The sequence below is a fragment of the Coturnix japonica genome, chromosome 22 (genome assembly GCF_054131305.1).
Source record: "Coturnix japonica strain WE chromosome 22, WE-NBRP24, whole genome shotgun sequence".
Taxonomy (NCBI): Eukaryota; Metazoa; Chordata; class Aves; order Galliformes; family Phasianidae; genus Coturnix; species Coturnix japonica.
In genome coordinates, this window is record NC_140684.1 from 7,451,657 (window position 1) to 7,464,514 (window position 12,858).

General features: G+C 44.2%; 1 protein-coding gene across 9 annotated transcripts in view; it reads right to left on the bottom strand.

Moving 5' to 3' along the window:
• Positions 1-12,858, bottom strand: part of CUX1 (cut like homeobox 1) — a 195,015-nt gene that overhangs the window by 13,353 nt on the left and 168,804 nt on the right. For 8 of the 9 annotated variants that reach the window (XM_085522354.1, XM_085522353.1, XM_085522356.1 and 5 more), the window contains 2 exons: positions 12,278-12,542; positions 6,407-8,072 (listed from right to left, as the gene is read on the bottom strand). The exons of the other annotated variant lie outside the window; for it this stretch is intronic. In XM_085522354.1, coding sequence (XP_085378480.1) covers positions 7,349-8,072; positions 12,278-12,542 — 989 coding nt within the window. In that variant the 3' untranslated portion in view covers positions 6,407-7,348. Of the gene's footprint in view, positions 1-6,406; positions 8,073-12,277; positions 12,543-12,858 lie in introns of those variants that run through there. 9 annotated transcript variants of the gene reach the window in all.

Consider the following 12,858-nt stretch of genomic DNA (forward strand, 5'->3'; position numbering starts at 1 on the left):
CACAGAGACAGAAGAAAACAAGTGACTTGTGCAAGTGTCCAGCACATGAATTTCCTGCAGGCTGTTCTGAAGGGGGATGTTATAGACATGGACTGACTCCTGACTTTGAACCCCCCAGCTCTGGCACATCTCAGAGCCCTGGCATTATTTTTATGTATTCTGAGCATCTCTTCCCTACCCAGTTTAGCTAAACCCGCATGTCTCAAGAAATCCGTCCTCTCCAATGGATAATTCTGCATTTACAACATGGAACCTGTCTGACAAGTGGGAAAACAGCATCCTATGCATGATAATACAACTTGGTTTTCTGCCTCCGCTCACCTATGCCCCAAATGATTTCACGTATCTGGCTGCAGCACTTCAACTGACGCCAAGCACATAAATGCTACACACACAGAGGGGCTTCCCCCTATGGAAACATGGACATGCAGACACTTAACAACTCCTAAAAATATCTATTAATTACCCGCATAGACGGATGATGACGATGCAACTCAACGCTGTTATTCCTGTTACCAACAGAGAGGCTGTACTGCGATGAACGTCACTACACATCACATAGTAACCATGTCACCAGAAGCTCTGTCACCCACGAGCAGGAGTTCCTGGCCCTCTCTGCTCCCAAGGGTCTTTGGATGAGTGCTGTACCACATCATACAAGTAGCTCTATGAAGGAAACTCAAAGATGTGATGCCATGGGGACTGCAGACATCCACTGCATCTCCTGCACTGTTTTGCTATGGTTAAGACTTTAACCTGCACATGACTGTTTCAACAAACAAGCAGTACCACGAAACCAACAGCTTTAGTGTTACCTTATCTACAGAACTGTGACAAAACTCCTCTACTGGCACCCATGGAAATAAAGCAAATGTGAACGATGGCAAAACTGTCCTTTGTGGAATGGCTGGACAAGGAAAAACATAAGCTCATTAATTTTATAAAGCAGATGTTTCATTTTAAAGCACTTTTGTGCCTGAGCATGTCTGTGACCAGCAATGAGAAACCAACACTGGGCATCAGATTTACTTAAATTTCATTCATAAAACAGCTACAGAAATGCAAACTTCCCTGGTCAGGCAGGGCTGCCACAAGGAGGGTTTGGGGGAAAGCAGGCGTGCAGCCTGGCTGGGTCCTTGGCTGCACTAGAGGCTCCTACTACTAAACACTGCAATGAACGACTTCCTCTTGCTGGGAAACAACCTTCCATCCAGCAACTGCATCACAGAACCGCTCGACTGGGGGAAATCATCCCTGAGGAGGAGATGGCACCACTCACACACCTATTTTTAAGGCTTTTTTAGAAACTCAAGTGCACAGCCTAATGATAACCTTCTCCAAAAGGATAAACCTCACCTTTGGAGCAGAGAAACTCGATATACTTGCATATTCACAGGGCAGGGTAGAGGACACGACCTGGTCACATAGGACAGATTGGTCCCTAGGCATAGCACAAAGGGCTTGTCTTGCTTTAAAGATCCTTAGTAACTACATTTTACACATGGCACGGTCGATACATCCTACAAAAAGGGAGGAAAGATTTAATTCACGAAATAATATTTCTACATGTCAAAGCTCAAATGCGTACAGGGAAAGAGACACGGACCACTCGGTCACTCCTTCAACTCAGAAAGCTGAACGTCAGAAAAGAAACTTAAGATTTTGTGCTTTAAAAGCCAGTGATTGCCATTTAAAACCATCTGGCAAAGATTTTAAACAGCTGGGAAAAAAATAATACTTTGCTGAAACAGAATTTTTAAATTCTCTACTTAAAAAAAGAAAAAAAAATTGATTGTATATGCAATGCAAAGGAAGAAAACGCTGATGTTCCAACAGTGGGGCAGCAGAAAGTGCAAGAGGAGCGGAGCAGCCAACATATGGGGGAAGTGAACGACTGTTCCATCCATGTGAGCCACACTGAGCACTAAGAGATGCAAGCAGCTTGTCCCACTGCCCCGGGACAGACTGCATTTGTGTCTGTGAATGTGAAATCAGGTTCCCCCACCTAAGAACCAACTTCTCTCTTCCTCCTCGTTTTCTGATAGTCTTCAGTGAGTGCCTACAGCACAGGGCTCAGCCACACAGAGTCTCTGAGATAGGAAATATTCTAGGATACGTATGCTGATGAAGATGTAATAGGAGAGCCCTTAAGATCTGTGCTAGAAAGACACAAATGAAGCAAAAATAGTGCCCTCCATCAGCACACAACAAATCGCCACATATAAGTACTGCTCTCTTTGCACCTTTGCTGAAGGCACTGCTCCGGCTCACTGCAGCCATTTGGACTCAATGATCCCTGGGGGTCTCCTTCCAACTCAGGATATTCCACGATTCTATCATTTCAGCTGAAATAAACTGGTTTGGATTTAAGTGCAAAGAAATGTTCAAAACCAACTCATTTTTACTACTTTGTCAGGCTTCCCTCAGCTCTGTTTTAGGTAAACGAATCACCTCTATAGTTTGAGCTACAACCAGAACGATGCACTCATTAGCTCGCTATTTCTCTAATTAAACAACTGAAAAACAGCCACTCTTCAGTAATACGACAGAGAATATTGCATAGAATTCTGCCATGTTTGTTAACCCCCTTCTCTTAAGCATTCCCATATGAACAGCTTAGATAGAAACAATGCAAGGATCTTTCACCTCATGAGAAAGGCACATGTATTTTCTTCTCTTTAACTGTATGATAAGATTTTCTTATTACAGCAAGGAGTTCTTACTAAAGGATTCACTAATTCACGGTACAGAGCGCGCTGATAGAGATTCCTTTAAGGAGTGGCTCTACTTACAGACATTTTACAGATGAATAAACAAAATGGTCACATTTTGCAGCATCAACAACTGCAAGTAGAGATATTTCTGCCAATTATAGTCTGAAATCTGTACCCTCAGAATCAGAAGCATACTGACAGTCCCATGCATGACTCCTCTCCAAGGGATTCTCTTCTCCAGCTTTCAGCCCAAGTATCAGACCTGCCTCCTTCCCCAGCCATCCAGGAAGAAAAACAACAAGTTTTGCTGCAGTGGAAAGCTATTTTTGGTTAAAATAGCTCAGGCCCTTCAACCACAGCTTCAGTAAGAACATGGAATTGGAAATGGAAAGAGAAAATAAAGATATTTTTCAAGAACCTCAAGATAAAACCAGACTCTGGGATTACGGGTTTTCTGCAGACTGTGCTTTCATCCACTGGGATAAGAAATGTGGGCAGTGAGAGCCTTGTCCCCAGGCTCCGTGCTCTACAAAGCCATCGTGCCATGGGACAGCCCCCAGCCCACATCCTTAAGTACCACCCCTTGCCTTCCTGTGACCGAAGAACACAAAAAAGCCCAGTGCTACTCTTTGGCATGTCCTCTCCTATAGCTTTTTTATCCTCTTTTGTCCATCAAGTAAAAAAATGACCTGGATATACATTTCCCTATAAGCGTTACCTTCAAACGCCGCACTAGATAAGAAATACAGCTAACATCTTTCAGCATTGCTGAAGTTAAAAGTCTCCAAACCAGGGAGGTCTCAGACTGTTCAGAAAGCCAGTAGGTGGCTCATCTCCAACAAGAGAAATCTCAGCAGTAGTACAAGCTAATCCATTTTACTTTCCACCAGAACAGAAAAGCAGCTGCAATCTTGGCTAAAAACAGGGAACCAAAAGCTGGGCACATCACTTTGACTCTATGAGCTCGGCTGGACGCTGTGGGTCTGCCGTGCCCCTACACAACGTGGTCACAGAGGGACTGGAGTGACGCCCGGCCGGGGCACCCCCGGAGCATCTCAGCAGGCTAATCCACATTCAATGCAGATCGTTACATGCGAAACAACAAAAGGAGCTAAGTCATCAATAAAGTGCCAAAAATATCGGAAATACTGACAGCATTTTATTTGATTAATTTTGTAATAGATACCAGTGACAACCCTTGGCGGGATGGAGTGACTTCTGACTTACGAATGCTGTCTTTATCCAGCAAAATTACATGATTCAAATGTAATAATGGAGCTCAGAATTAACAGTTAGTGTTATTAAAGAAACATTTCCTCTAGGGCAAGCTACAGATATGCTTTTAAAAAACCATTATAGCATTAAAAACCGGGCAGACACTAAAGAACCCTAAAGAACCATTGGGAGTCCGAAAAGCAACCCAAAAACAAACAGGAAAAGAAAAGATACAAGTTTCAAGGCACTTACGTATTGCTTATTAAGAAGAGAGATTGACCTTAAATGCTGCATTTGTGTTCAACCTGTGAATACAGTTCTGCTGTCGGATGATGCAGCAAGAGCTCTCAGTAAGCATTGTGGAATGCAATTGTATAGACACAGGCACAAGAACAGTTTGGGGAATATTAATTTAAAAATAAAAACAGATGATCAAACAGAACAAAACCCTCCCTGTTGAGAAAGCCGAGAGTAACCACTTGGCTGCATCAAGCACCTGGATCTCCAATCAGCAGACAAGGACAGCAGAACCAGACCGGCAAACGGATTGCCCAGAATTAATTAAAAAACCCAACCTGAACCGAATAACAACAACAACAACAACAACAATAATAAAAGACCGTAAGAAAATATCTGTGTCTTCTGGTCAGAAGCTTTGCTCCGTGGCTGAAGACACACCTTGTTGTGACTCGTATTAAGGTATGTGCACTTCTACCAGGACGTGCATTTACAGGCGGAGCTGTGCTTTGTAAGTCACACCACTGCACAGGTACAGAGAGGTACCGCTCTGCTTCACCACGCTGCTTCCCCCGCTGGCCGTTCCTGTGGGCATAACTGCACTCAGATCAGAAGCTGGAATCGCTCCCAGCGCTGTCACACGCCAGTGTTTGCTATTACAAACCATCTCCTCAGCTCATCACAGAAAGGGGCGGTTGCTCTCTCTGTTCCTCAGTCTAAGTTCTGCATCACAAGTCCCCAGCTACCCAAGGAGGTATCCTGAGACAGCTAGCAGTGGAAATAGGAAACGAGTCCCTGCCTTTCAGCCTCCTAGAGCCTTCTTCCCTCAATCATGAAAAGGATTGGTTTTAGTGTACTGATTCTCGATTGGTGACACTTGCACTACGTGCTGCTGTTGCATGTTAAGAGACTGTAAATGAAATACATACGTTCTAAAACATCATGCAAGAAATGTGGTTTCACATCTTACAGTCAAAAATCCTACTAATGAATTAATACAAGCACACTGAGGTGTAATATTGGGAACATACCTTTAAAGTCGGAACTCCTCTCCCCGTCCCTCCCTCCCCCAGAATCAGAAAAGTAATATTAATTAAACTTAAGAAGTAATGAATGCACCATTAAAGTGTCATCAAAAAGATGCTGACCTAAGACAAAAGTTCAATGATACACAATACGGTCAAAAAGTCTTCAATCAATAATATACAGTATGACAACTACATCTTGTAAATTATACCCAATACTGCCGGCAGTCTATCCCTCTAAAGAATATTTGCCCCCTTTCATCCCTTCCTAACAATCAGATAATAAAATACAGCACCTATAAATAAGCAAAAAAAAAAAAAAAAAAAATTATATATATATATATTTATATATATATATATATATTCCGAAATCATCTATTGTTAGTTTTAAAGATATGGCAATAAAGGAGTCTAAATTAGCAAACTTGTAGAAGCCATAACTGATAAAACAGCTTATTGAAAAAAGGTGGCAGTAATGCACTCTATGTGTGCACAAGTACGTAAGAAAATACACAGACGTATAAAATTGCACGCACACACTCACGCACACACGTCCTTCCACACACCTCTATGCTCACGCATATACATATAGACAACAGGAGGAGTTAGAGACAAGTTAGAATTTGATTTGTACTTTGATCAGCCCTAACCTGTGCATAAAACAATGGCGAAAGGCTGCATTTCTGCGGGGCAGAACGGGCGAGACCGGGACTGGAGAGCATCAACATTTTGGTTTGGAGTTTGGGCTCCTTCCGCCCTGGTAAGAGCCTGTCTGGTCATTGCCATGTACTATTCCTCCACATAAAAACAAGCTTCCCACAACTAAAACGTATTTAAAATCAGTGCTTGCGGTGGGAAGAGAGTCAGTAAATGGCCACCTACAGCAGGAAAACGTCTCCATCTGAGGCAGCTCCCGTCCCCTTAGTGGTGTGACAGCAGTCGTACACATGAACTACGCTTCCCTCGGCTCCAGGTAAGGTGAACGCTTCGGGTCACGGAGCGTGTCCCCGAAGCAGCAGGCTGAAATGTTACTGGCCGACGTGTTTTGAGCAATCTGACTTGGCTGAAAGGAAATCCTGTGCACTACGACCCAAGTGAAATGATCAAGTACATGCTGTTTCTAAGTTGTCTCCCAAACCTCCCAGATATGAGGTCTGATCAGCGTGCTCTGTGGTTAGAGGTTAAAAAGCAGATTATAAAATACCTAGATTCAGATTTACTTTTTTTTTTTTTCTTTTCTTTTTTTTTTTTTTTTGTCCTGATTTGGCCTAAAATGGAGTGTATTAAACAAATCCCAGCCTGCAAAAGACCAGAATCAGTTAAAGCTATGAAACAATGTGCACTACGTGTCAATATTCTATTTCACTTACAAGAAAAACACTAAGTCAGCTACCACAAATTAAGATACTTTTCCTGACGTGACTTTTTTTTTCCTTTTCGTTTCGTTAAAAAATACGTGGAGTAAATGTGTTCTTTCTTTTTAATTCAAAGCTTCAAACAAAGAAGATTCTTTTCTTTCCTTGAAAATACGTAGGAATCCAAACTAGTGTGTTTAGAGTCGGTTGACTGTGCAATCTCTTAGTGGCAACTGAACAGCTACAAAAAAAACCTTTTTTGTGTTTTTTTTTCTTTTTCTTTTTGTTTTTTTTTTTCTGAAAAATCTCCCCCCCCTTTTTTTTTTTTTTTTTGTTTTCCTGGTTTAAGAAGATAATAATAGTGTCTTATCGCTCTGTAGCCATTAGATGGCAGATAAAAAGCCCCCTTTTAATATGTGGGTTCGATTTTTTTTTCTTTTTTAAAATGTTTTTTTTTTTTTCTTTTTTTTTTTTTTTCTTTTCTTTTTTTTTCTTTTAAAGCCCACACCGAAGGGGAGGGCACAAGGCAAAGCTGGATGAGTTATTCCAGAAACCGTGGAAATCACTTAGGGCAATAATAAAAACACTTCAGGGTACAAAAAAGCTCGACTACACATTTCAGTTTTCTTCCTTGAAAACACAAACATAAATTGGGCTTAACGCTCCTTTTGTTTTCTATATGCACCTTGGCCTATGGCGTTTTTGCCCTGTGGCCCGCAGGGCGGATAAGTGCGCAACACAATAAAACCAGTAGAGGTCCAGTTTCACTTCCCAGCTCTCCAGAGTTGGGCGAGTTTTAATCTCAAAACTCCCACTCGGCAGCCTCCTCCCGGCTGGCGGCCTTCTCCAAGCGGTGGATTATGTTGTTCAAGTTTGCGGCTTTCTTTTTCCTCAAGGAGCTGTCTCGTGTGTTCCTGGAGCTCGCGGCCTCGGAGAAGCTGAACAAGCTCTGCAGAGAGTTGGCTTTCTGCGAGCCTGCGCCCGGCGTCGAACTCGTACTTGGCACGCTGGAGCTTTTCTTTGAATCCTTTGACTTGTAGGAGCTCTCCCCTGTAAGGACTGAGGTGGAGGCAGCTGAGGTAGAGGCATCCCCTTCTGTGCCGGAGCTGGGCAGTGTCTCCGGAGCTTCTCCTGATCGCTGACACCCCGTTGGAGAGCCGTGTCGTGGTGCTCTGGGCCTGCCCTCGTCGTCAGTGTCCTCCAGGCCCTCGGCTGCCGCGAGCAGTGGTTCCCCTTGCTCCCCTCGCTCCGTGGGCCGGGCGCCCGGCGCTGCCTCTTCCCCCACCTCCAGAGCCGACTCCACTTGCCCTCCCTGAGACTTTGTGGTTGCATTGCTGTACTCGTCCGCCTCCGGACCGCTCGGCTTTCCTTCAGGTGGGCCCTCCGTGTCCACGCCGTCGCAGCTGTCTCCCTCCGAGCTGTGGGCGGCTCTGCTGCTTCGTGCCGAAGGAGAATCGCTCGACCCGGCCTGGCTCTGGCTTCCCGCTTGGATCTCCTCGATGAACAGCTCCCGGCGGATGCGAGACCTGGGGGGACAAAGGGACGGTGAGTGCTGACACGTAGCAGGCTCCTTCCCATGGAGCCAACAGCAGAAACCAGCCTGCCTCAGCTGCAGGACAGCCGGGGCGTTGGGAGGGCCTGCAAATGTGAGCTCGAAAGACTGGCAAAAAAAGGCATTGGGAAAAATATGAAATACTGTCAAGATGTTCTTAATTTCATTCATCCCTGGCCACACACCCACTTCTAAGCCTGATGTGCAAAGAGGGACACAGGCTGCAAAATGCAGCTTCTACGAAGTGCAGTGGGAGGGAGGTTGGAGGGACCCATGGCTTTCAGTATGACTGCACTGCAGGTAGCCTGCGTGGTGCTGGGTTGTCATCAGAGAAGCACCGAGTTGGAAGGGACCTCCATGGGTCACCCGGTCCAACCCCCTGCGCTGCACAGGGACACCCACAGCTCCAACAGGTGCTCAGAGCCCCATCAAGCCCGACCTTAACTCCAAGCAGCCCATTTACTTTAACAACCGACCCTTCTAATAACCACAGCAGGCACTGCGGAACGAAGCAAATATGTAACATTTTACATAGATGAGAATCAATTTGTAATAATACGACTGGTGAAAAGCAACGTAAGAATTTTTCCTTTATGATTTTAAATCAAGTAAAACTCATAATTTCATGCTGTATTTTTACAGCTCTGGATGCAGTTTCATGGACAGAGATGAAAGGCTCTGCAGTCTCCCATTCTTACTGGAAGTCTGACATCAGGAACACAAACGTTTACAACACTCTGGACCACAAAAGAGACGATTTAAAAACTATGAATACATTTCTACTAGATCCAGAGGAAAACAGCTTATAAATACAAAAGAATTCAGACTTCTCTAGAAGTGAGACACAACTTGTTTAAACATAAAAGAAACGAGGAAAAAAAAAAATCGGGGGAAAAACAGCCACCAAGCAGAAAGGAAGATGAAAGTCCGTTGTTCTGAAAGCCCTCCGGGGAAGCAGCGCCTTGTGACAGGTTGTCAGTCTAAAAGCCAGTCTGACTTCTGTCTTATTTTTTATTTAAAAAATCGATTTCAGAACACGACTAGTGACAAGGCAAGCAGTGCATTTCAAGGGAATTAACGCACTCCACATGTGGCTAAAACTGCCTGGCGTTCCACCCCCTGCCTCCTGTTACTGGAAGCATGTAATAATCCCCCAAACACACTGCCTAGACCACCAGCAGGAAAGCAAACAACCACCACTCAGGTCCCAGTTTGCAACCAAGAGGGAACCTCCGTGACTCATGATAAGGGATGAGAGCACAGACCAGCAGAACTTTATCTTTCGCTTCTGGTTTCTATCAGGAAGGACTGCTCAGGGTGTGATCCTGCAGATCACAGGTGAAACACCATCCCACAGATGGCTGTAAGAATCCTCAGTTTATTGCTCATCTTGCCACCAAAAGCAGCACAGGATGGAAAGAAAACAGCATGAATGCAAACACCAACTGAATACTGCTTTGGAAGCTAATGATATTATTGACTTACTTGAAATGCAAGAGAGTATTTCAGCAGTACTTGCTGATGCCACAGTATTGAAGGATTTAGAAGGTTTGTAATTTTCCCTCAGAGAGCATTTTTCACCTAACAGAGGACCACAGGTGCTAGCATTAATTTTCTATTACCATCAGTTCTGTGCATTCTGGAACATCAATTCTCAGGTGCTCTTCACACCTGTAACCTCCCTGCATGGACAGCAACACAGAACATGCTACTTTCGTGGTATTCCACAAGTAAAGAGAAGAAAGATTAAGAGCTTCCTGCCTGCACAGCTTTTAAAATACCTCAGCTCCAGCAAGACAGCAAATGATGACTGAATACCTGACCACAGCCCTATAGAACACAGCTTCAAAGTCCGTGGAATTCACACCCAATGCATTGCTTCTGGATTCTCATCTGGCTCCAGATTAACTTCGTATTAAATCCCTATGGTGCTGTCCTTGACAACAGCACATCCTGTTGGCATTCCTCAGTGGGATTCAAAATATCAGAAATCTCTGTGCCAATATCCCCCTGTGAAGATGGACAGCAATTCCTACCTCCTAGTCTCTTACATGCTATTGCTGGCTTCCCACCTGGTAAGCAAAAAGCCAGATTCTGTTGTAGCAGCCACCTCTGGAAAGAGAGCATTGAGCTGAATCCCAAAGGAAACATCACTGCAACCATGTTCCCAAGAGACAACAAGACTGATGTGTCCTAAGCTGTCCCTCCCTAGTGAAAGGTTCTTTAAGGAAAAACTAAGGTTACAGAACAGTGAGGTGTTCCGAGGTGTGGAACTGGTTCTGTATGAAGACTCTTCAGTGTGGAAAGGCAACGATTGAGGGAGGAGTACAAAGGAGATAAATAAAATTGTGCAGCCTGAAGAAGATGAAAAGTCTCTCAATTAGTTTTAACACATGAGCTGCAGAACAGGAAGACTCTGTTCCCTTAGGAGTACTCCTAATCATATTTTTCACTGATGTCCTGCAAATATTTTAATAGTACTTCATGCATGAAGGCTAAGAAAAGTTACTGTCTAAGGAATGGAATAGGCTTGCAGCACCTCTTTAAAGTCCTACAGACTCAGCAGCAGCACATCTGGGAACAGGTCCAGCCCACTCAGCGCTGTGAAGCTCGTGCTGCCCACCAGCTTACTGCTGTAAGTTGCTTATGCATTTTTCTGTTGTATACAACTGTCAGCACCTAGTCTACGTCGATGCGCGGCTTGGTGTGGCCAAACACGCTGATCAATCATGACTTGTCACGCTTTCTCGCAGCACGCCTGAACAGGAGATCTGATGATAATGAGGAAGATGACACATGCCACCAGTGCTCCCGCACTCGTCTGCCTAAGTGAGAACAGCACATTTTGCTGTCAGGCCGAAGGGAACATATTTTCATAGGCATTCCTCCAACTTGTGTATAATTGCCTAGAAGTGGGAACTGGAATAGAGGCCTGTATTTGGAGAACTGAGCAGTGAAAGAGGCTGCATCTGTAGCAAATTCAAGTCAATGAAATTCAGCGTAAATATGATTACTGGCTGGTTATAATTTTTGAATTTTATATTGTTTACTATAAACATTATTCTCCTATTGTACATAATATTTCTGAGATATCTCATTAAACCGTGCTTCTTCTGCTTCAGCAACTTGCCTGTGAAAAGCTGAGAAGGGCTAAAGTGGAAAATACCCTTTAAATGTTAGCAGTTTTCTAAAAACAAACAAGTTTAGCAAGCCGCTGTTAGAATAATTAGGAACATTACTGGCTCTGAGTGAAGGAGCAGAACGGCATTAAATCTGGTGTCTTAACTGTACCTGTTTAATATTCATTAGAACAAATTTCTCGGAGAAAAGTCTGCTGAACTAATTAAGATTCCCAATCCTTAACACAGCTGAAAATATGTTTATTCAAATCCTTCTAATTCTTGCATGCCATTCCAGCATTGTTTCTTTTTATTGGTGTCTCTAGGCCAAAACCTACTTCAACTGTCCCAATGTTGAGAAGGTTCCCTTTAATAAGAGAAAGGCACTGAACAGACCAACATCAAATTCCATCTCAGTGGGACTCAATGATTTAATCATAATTATGAAATACGTCTGTGACTTCAGGTTATCAGTTCTCTGTCCTTTGTGACTGCAGAGCTTCCAGCACACATCATGTCTATTTTCTGAGCTCACTGACCCAAGACATACAAGAAAACCTGTTTTTTGCTCTTATTCTGCAAAGATGTACAATGAAAGCACTGTAATTCTGGTGCCATCCAGTAGAGGACACTTCTAAGCAATCCCCACCGATGTATAACATGCACAACACACACCTATACGTAGATATATGTGAGTGTGTCTGTGTGTATGCATATGCAAGTAATGAAGACCAGTCTTGCTTACTGCAATGGGCTTTATAAATATTCAGCAAAGCAGCAGACACCTCTAGATCAATGCCCATCCCAAAAGCAAGACTTCCTGTCTAAAAGCTCTGCTTACATCAGTATGTGAAGATTGCTCATCCTCAGGGATGACTTAAAATTAGGCTGGAGCATTGGCATTGCTGTTAGTCAGAACCTCCCTGCTGTCGAAACCATTCACTTTGTACAAGCACTAAATGCTAGCAGAAGCAGACACAGCGTGCTGAAGGAAAGCAGCGCCCTGCCAGAGCAAATAAAATAAATCCTTTATGAGCGGGGCTCCTGGGAGATCTCCTACCTGTAATTGTGGAACCAGTTGATCACGGTGCTGGTTTTCAAGTTGAGCTGCGTCGCCAGTTCCTCAATGGTTTTTGGTGATGGGTATGGCTTTTGCTGGTAGGCTCGTTTCAGAGCTTCCTTCTCTTCTGGTGCCAGCACCACCCGGGGCTTCTTCAGCTGGTGCTGCGGCTGCGGGCTGGCGCCTTGGCTGTAGTCGATTCCAGTGGAGGAGGACTCACACGACTGACTGTCGCTCACGGAGCTGTGTCGCCGCTTCATGTAGGCTGAAAGAGAGGCACATGGGATCAGCCCCGGCTGAATACAAATGCAAAATCAATGAATATACAAGCTGCGGGATAAATGCGACGGTGACAGGCTGAGGCTGCACGGATGGGCTGTTCGGGGGGAACAAGAAGGAAGGGACATCACCAGAGGGAAGCAAATGTGGGGAAGGTGTAAGATACAGAAAAGGAAGAAAGAAGGGAAAGAAAAGAAGGTAAATCAACTGGAAACCTGCCTGATTTTTCTGCTTTTCCAGTGGATGTGGGACATGAGTAACAGCGGTCAGATAACAGGAGGTGCTTTAAATTCACAGTTTCA